This window comes from Gobius niger, assembly GCF_951799975.1.
Source record: "Gobius niger genome assembly, chromosome: 9".
NCBI lineage: Eukaryota > Metazoa > Chordata > Actinopteri > Gobiiformes > Gobiidae > Gobius > Gobius niger.
In genome coordinates this window covers 20,357,902-20,364,485 of record NC_136860.1, presented here as the reverse complement: position 1 = coordinate 20,364,485, position 6,584 = coordinate 20,357,902, and the positions used below count along the sequence as shown (strand labels likewise).

General features: G+C 40.0%; 2 protein-coding genes across 2 annotated transcripts; one reads left to right on the top strand and one right to left on the bottom strand.

The window, feature by feature from the left end:
* The first annotated feature begins 19 nt into the window (after positions 1-19).
* Positions 20-735, top strand: coa5 (cytochrome C oxidase assembly factor 5). The gene is made up of 3 exons (XM_079563274.1): positions 20-198; positions 355-438; positions 608-735. Exons 1-3 carry the CDS (start codon positions 97-99, stop codon positions 647-649), a joined length of 228 nt encoding a protein of 75 aa, XP_079419400.1. The 5' UTR covers positions 20-96; the 3' UTR covers positions 650-735.
* Positions 736-886: 151 nt separating this feature from the next.
* Positions 887-5,741, bottom strand: LOC306968033 (inosine-uridine preferring nucleoside hydrolase). Its single transcript, XM_079563272.1, has 7 exons — positions 5,608-5,741; positions 4,546-4,622; positions 3,579-3,763; positions 1,903-2,082; positions 1,714-1,825; positions 1,510-1,646; positions 887-1,256 (listed from the first exon to the last, which is right to left on the bottom strand). The coding sequence occupies exons 1-7, from the start codon at positions 5,697-5,699 to the stop codon at positions 909-911; spliced, it is 1,131 nt and encodes a 376-aa protein (XP_079419398.1). The 5' UTR covers positions 5,700-5,741; the 3' UTR covers positions 887-908.
* Positions 5,742-6,584: the final 843 nt, after the last annotated feature.

Genomic DNA, 6,584 nt, shown 5'->3' with positions numbered 1-6,584 from the left:
ATAAACATGTCAGGAGATGACAGGGGTAACAAGGTTATTCATTTAAATTGATGGTATAGTGGTATATATTTTAAGCGTAAACGTTTAGTGGTCAAGATGCCGAAATACTACGAAGACAAAGAGGAAGATTCTCGCGCCTGCGCTGGGGTTAGAGAAGACTTCAAGGCTTGTCTCCTTCAGCACGACTGTGTCGTAAAGGTAGGCTCACAGGCATATTATGAAAAACAGATGAGGTAAATCCCAGCGTGTTTCTCGTCTAGTTCTCTGCCAAGAACACCAGATACCCCAAAATATGTCTTTTATTACCGATAGCCATTGTTCACGTGTAACATCTTCCAATTGTTTGTTTCCAAGGAAGGAAAGGCGCCGAGTGAGTGCCTAAAGGAGGGTCATTGCAAGGCGCTTCAGACTTCATTTTTTGAGTGCAAACGGTCTCTGGTAAGCATGTTCATATCACCATTTTAGAATAGAGAATAGCATGGCTGGCCAGGCCAATCACTATGCATTCTAGAGAAAATGGCACAAATCACGCAGCAGTTTATTGCCTTTGCTTTGCTCCACTCCAGTGCATCACAGTAACAATGTCACTTTGTCTTTCCTCGGACAGCTGGACACAAGATCAAGATTTAGAGGGAGAAAGGGGTATTGAGGTTTGGACTAGGAGTGATCCAGGCAAAGTCATTGACTCTGAAACAAAACACTCTTCATTTCCTCAAAAATATGCAGCTGAAGGATGTGCTGTGGACAATGCCCCCTTCAACGTCAGATGGACTGTTGTTTTGGTTGGTGCAAGCGATATGTTTGTACAGCGAAAATCATGTTATTTTGTGATTAAAAAGTTTACACTTAGGTGTTTATGTCAGTGATTTTATTTAGTAACTAGAAATTAACTTTACAAAAAAGCACATTCACTTTAGAGCTGCCATCATCATCTGCTCGAACATGTCTAAATTAACTTTCTTCATAATACATGCTTTTTGGGTCTTGTTCATGAAGCCGACTGTGTCCACTACCATCATGCCCCTGGTGTGTGTGCCTGTGAGCTCCACACTGACGGGAAAGTGGTCACTTTCCAAAATGAAAGCATCATTTATAGCAGCTGCGACGGCATAAGAGTCACAAGAGACGAGCCCTGTGCCGGCAACAAACTCCTTCTCAAAGCGTTCAGTCTTTGACAGGTCCAAACTGTGTTTGAAGATGCGAGCCATGAACCTGGCCTTTTCTGAGTCCTGAGCCAGCCATCGGTCGCAAAACTCCTGCAAAAAAACACCACGTGAAAAATACTATTTCCGTGTTCAGTAGGCTACCATGCAAGAACTAAAAAGGTTTATTATTAAAAAAAGTTATTTAATGATTATTTTGTCAGAGTTTCATTTGATTCATTCAGCAAAATCTGTGAAGGTTTACTATTACAGAATAAGACAAGTGTGTTGGTATTTTTTGGTACAGTCTATATTTAGCACATTAACATAATGGTAGTTGGTTTACATAAAAAAAACTTAAATTTACCCAAGACAACTTGCTGTGACAGGTAAACTCCCAGCATGCCAGGTAGATGGGACACAGGTAGTCATTCAGCACAATGAAGGCAGCTTCAGGGTCAGCTGCGAAATTAAACTCACCACATACTGTAGTGTTTCCACGGGCTATAAGACATGAACATTACTTAATACATAAAATGATCAAATCAGCCTTAAGAAAATAAACACTTACACTCTGTATTTCCCCCCATGATGTAGAGACATTTTAGTTTGCTTGGCAAGGAGGAATCTATCCTGACCGCAAGTGCCAAGTTTGTGAGCGGTGCTGTGGCAACGAGAGACACCTACCACAAAATAAATAAATAAAATAAAAACCTTGGGCCGGAACTTTAAGTTAAGACAAATAGGCTACGATTCGTACCTGTCCGGGGTTTTCATTTATAATTCTGATCATTGCAGACACAGCTCCTTCCTCCTGAATCATGTCTATACTCGGCGCGTTAGGGTCAGGGGCGTCTCCAAGGCCGTCTAACCCATGAAAGTTCCCTCCTTTTATTTCATGCCCAAGGAGTGGCTTAGATGCTCCTTTGAACACTGGGATCTGCCATGAACAATAATAATGCATTAGTCTTATACAGCGTTTTTCCAGTCCATCAAAGTTGCTTTTATTCTGCGCATTATTCATTTGTAGCCACAGCTGCCCTTACAGACACTAGTGAGGCTGCCAACCTGCACCACACAACAATGAACAAGAACAATGAATGATATTTGTCACTGAAAGTTGAAGTTAACATTTTCTGATTTATTGAAGGAAGGAGCTTTATTTATAGCGCCTATAACATATATAAAGGGACAACAAGTGGAGTGTGTGGAGTCCTACAGGTATCTTGGAACAATTATAGATTGCAAACTGAATTTTAATGAAAACTGTGCTGTTGTTTGTAAAAAGGGCCACCAATGACTGTATTGTCTTCGGAAACTGTCCTTCTTTCATGTAGATAAAACTGACACTATTTTATCGGGCATTCATCGAAGCGACCCTAGCTTTCTGCCTGGTCGCCTGGTACGGGAGCTCTTCTGTTAGAAACAAAAACGCCTTGAATCAGCTGGTCAAGTGGTCAAGTAAAGTAATTGGCCTCAGACCAGTTTGGACTGTCTGCATGATAGACAGTTAGAGAGGACGGCATGAAGCATCGCAAAAGACTCAGAGCATCCTTTGCACTCAGAGTTTCGATTGCTTCCGTCTGGGCGTTGGTTTTTGATGCCAATAAGCCACACAAACTGTTTTAAGAAAAGCTTTGTTCCCGCTGCCCTTTCCTTTATGAACAAGTCGGGATCAAATTGCCCCTGACGCAGCTTTCTTATCTTTGTTACTGTCAAGTGGCTTAAACTTCCGTTGTTTCTGTACCAAAGGCACATCCTGTTAGTATCTGGAGCACTTACAAGTTTTATGTTTAAATATGTGTGATGTTTTATCTTTGGTTAATGTGTTTTAATGTGTCGACTAGTTCTCAGAATTGCAAGACGAATTTACCCACGGGTACAAATAAATTAACCTAACCTAACCTTTTGCCAGACATGGTCACAAAGCGATTTATATGGAACAATTTTATTTTCACTCATACTCAGTAGGAGCCACAACTGCCCTGGGGTAGACTGATGGATGCAACTAGCAGCACCATTGGTCGCTCGGACCACCACCAACCACTCACTCTCTCGTACACGTTTTTAGTGGTAGGGGAAACCAGAGCACTCGGAGGAAACCTACGCGTAGAACATTCAAACTCTACACAGAGGCCCCCGTCCGGCCAGGAATCCAACTTGGGACCTGCTGTGTAGCACGAGCGCGAACCTCTGCACCACTGTGCCTTACAACTATGCACAACATAGGTGAAATTACGTAATCTTAATCCTTGGCTTTGCCTTTTTAAACCTCGGCATAGTATCATCACTTGCTTTATTCATTTGGACTGTAAAACCAAACTTGGTCATGAGACTTGTCCAATTCATTTATGAGAGAGCTTATTACAAGTCATATGACACCAGGCATGACCGGGCAAAAGCTGGAAAAACATAAGTGTGAAGAAAATGTCTCACCTCAAGTTTATTACAGACTTGCAGAACACGCAGAGTGTTCTTACACACATTCTCAACGGACGTGTTCCCATGCACACACGTGATGCCCAATATTTCCACATTAGCCGCCAGGGCCAGCATAATGGCCTGGGCATCATCTACTCCACAGTCTACGTCCAACAGCAGCTTCTTACTCATATTAGAGGCTGTGAAAAGAGCAGAGGATGGAAATGAACAAAAAAAGTCACATGCAATTAAACCAGGGGTCCTCAAACTACGGCCCGCGGGCCAATTCCAGCCCGCGAGATGATTTAATCCGGTCCCCGACTTGTAGAGCACAAATCCTTGAGTATGTAAAAAAAAAAAAAGTAAGTCTCTAGCCCATTCCTATGCGGAGTTAGGATATTTTAACTAAATAACCAGTTTACTCATTCCAGCCACTAGGGGGCAATTTGAATAAATAAAAAAATATTCCACAGGTGCAGAGGACACCTACATAAGAGATCAGAATATAAACACATTATAGCCACGTGGTAAATGAAGTTTACCACCACAGAGTGTTGAGTGAATGAATAATGACTACAGAAACTTGTGAACAGGCTTGTAAAGCGCAATACAAGTGTAAGAAGTTATTACTTTGGTCACATTACATAATGATGTTTTATTTGAAAATAAAAATAAATGGAAACTAAAACAAAGTGTGAAGACTTGATTACTATTTTTGCAAACCACTACAGTGAAAAAAATATGAGCCTAAATCAAGTGTTGATCTTGTGGATATAGTCGTGGAGACGACTGTGCAGGCGAGTCATCTCTACTTCACAAAGAGGCATTTTGGTTTGGGTCATACAATTCTATGTAACAGCCAACCCGGTCCGGCCCCCCATCACAGTCAGGAACAATAATGTGGCCCCCAGAGAAAAAAGTCTGAGGACCCCTGAATTAAACGAATACAAATAACACACCTATAACACAATAACACACCTACCTCTCTGTGAATGGCTACGAGTAACAACTGATCTTCCTTTTGCAAAGTTGAACCAGCAATGCTCAACCACAGGTGGACTTTGAACAGCAAACAAAACAATGGGAGAAGTTAATAAGCAGACAATGAATGTCCCTGTTACCTGCAAAACCTCATTAGAAAAACAATAGACTTGCACAATGTCCAAATGATCGGAATAAAGAAGTTTACAAAAACATGAAGACTACAAAACATTACTATAAGCTTTGAGAACATCCATCCGTCTATGGTAAAATGGTAAGACGTCTCACGTAGAGATGGAGAGACGGCATCCTCGCTACATCACCGTGAATTAAGATGATCAGGTGGGAGCCAATCAAAAAAAAAAAAGGCTAATTATTATTATTTTTTATTTATTTTTTTATTTTATTTTATTTTTTATTTTTTTTTATTTTTTTATTACAAACTGTAAGGCACATAACAGTTCACAGCAAGTCATCTCAAGGCACATTCGGTTGAGTAGAAGAAAATTATAGTGCAATATTAAGGCAATTGTAAAAATTAAAACAAAAAAAGGCAACATCCAACTCAAAGAAATAATAAATAAATAAATAAAATAAAATAAAAATATATATATATACATCTTAAGGTTTAAGGGTCAGTTAATTTATAATGTTGTATTTGATTCAGAAGCTCCATTGCTTTTTAAAATTTCATAACTTTTAAAGAGTTGCAGTACAGATTAAATTAATTAATGAAAGCTCTAAATGCAGGTGGGGATTTGAAAAATGTTGATCTATGTATATAATGCTTTGCCAATATGAGGATTACGTTTACCAGCAAGTTATCTAATTCGCTTTCCAAAACCATTCCATATAAAATATCTACATGCGATGTCAGTTTAACCGATACATTCTTTCTCTCCAACCATTCTTGGATCTGAGACCAAAACACTTTAACAAATTTGCAATCATAAAAAATATGACATGTGGTTAATTGGCTAATTATTGATGGAGCATCTGTGAGCCAACTACGTAAAAAGTAGCATGCAAGTTTTATTGAAATACGACACCTTATCAGCCTTACCTTTTCGCTGATAACCTAAGTTTGTGACTTGTTGCAGCGACAAACCCGTTTATAATAGATCTATAAACACACCGCTGAAGAAGCCGCGCCATGCACGAGCAGCAGGAAAGTAGGACAGTACGTCACTTCCGGGTCTTAAAGGCGTCTCGGCGACTTTTCAGCGTCATCCATAAAAATGTTTGATGTTCTGTAAGTAAGTAAGTAACTAAATATTGCAGGCCTTGCTTTTAAGAGCAACTAATTCCAAGAGGGGGTATTATGCTTTTTGCTGCTATTTGGCAATAATCTCAAACACATCCTTGCACTTTGTTAGAAAATGGAATATTGGTTCTATACAGCTAAATAAAATATCCATTAGTTTCACTTTTTGACTGTCGATCCTCACTATAAGCCCCCTCCTCTTACTCCCCTTTGCTGCGTAGCGGTTTCAATAAAGAGAAAAAAATAAATAGCTTGTGCAGCTGTTGTCACTGTAGTGTAGTGATGGCTATAGTGTTATTACTTTGTGATGGAAGGATTGAGCCTAGCAGGAGATCGAGAGGTGAGGTCAGGAAAGCATTTCCCGGATACTTGGACCTCAGGAGGAGCTCTTTGGGAGCTACAGTCACGGGGCAAAGAACAGCCACCGGTGAAGATCCAAAGATAACTCGAAGTAAAGCAAGGGGGGCTAAAACTGCTCCAGTTGTATTTTTGATGACATTGTAAGATCAAAAAACTCTCCAAAAGATGATTTGGAGAAATGTAATGGAGACACTTCAGATGGCACTCTTTGTTCAGTGTGAATGTTCTGTCATTGTATGTACTTTGTGCAGATGAGTGGCAACTTTGTAACCAACCTCTCAGGACACCAACCAAATTGGTCCTAGGAAGAGGCCTTTAAAGGGACAGTTTATTTTCAGCCTCTTGCCACCACTATGAATGAATTATAGGTTAAAAACAGAAGAAACAATATGCAATGCAGTCTCTTTAGATGTATA

What these genes read in the sequence shown, in the direction of transcription:
- coa5 (XM_079563274.1), top strand. Translation starts at nt 97, where the DNA reads ATGCCGAAATACTACGAAGACAAAGAGGAAGATTCTCGCGCCTGCGCT. An exon ending in AGCACGACTGTGTCGTAAAG is followed by an intron (nt 199 to 354) that starts GTAGGCTCACAG and finishes TTTGTTTCCAAG; the next exon opens with GAAGGAAAGGCGCCGAGTGA. An exon ending in TTGAGTGCAAACGGTCTCTG is followed by an intron (nt 439 to 607) that starts GTAAGCATGTTC and finishes TTCCTCGGACAG; the next exon opens with CTGGACACAAGATCAAGATT.
- LOC306968033 (XM_079563272.1), bottom strand. Translation starts at nt 5,699, where the DNA reads ATGGCGCGGCTTCTTCAGCGGTGTGTTTATAGATCTATTATAAACGGG. An exon ending in TCGTAGCCATTCACAGAGAG is followed by an intron (nt 3,764 to 4,545) that starts GTAGGTGTGTTA and finishes CTCTTTTCACAG; the next exon opens with CCTCTAATATGAGTAAGAAG. An exon ending in TAAATGAAAACCCCGGACAG is followed by an intron (nt 1,826 to 1,902) that starts GTACGAATCGTA and finishes ATTTTGTGGTAG; the next exon opens with GTGTCTCTCGTTGCCACAGC.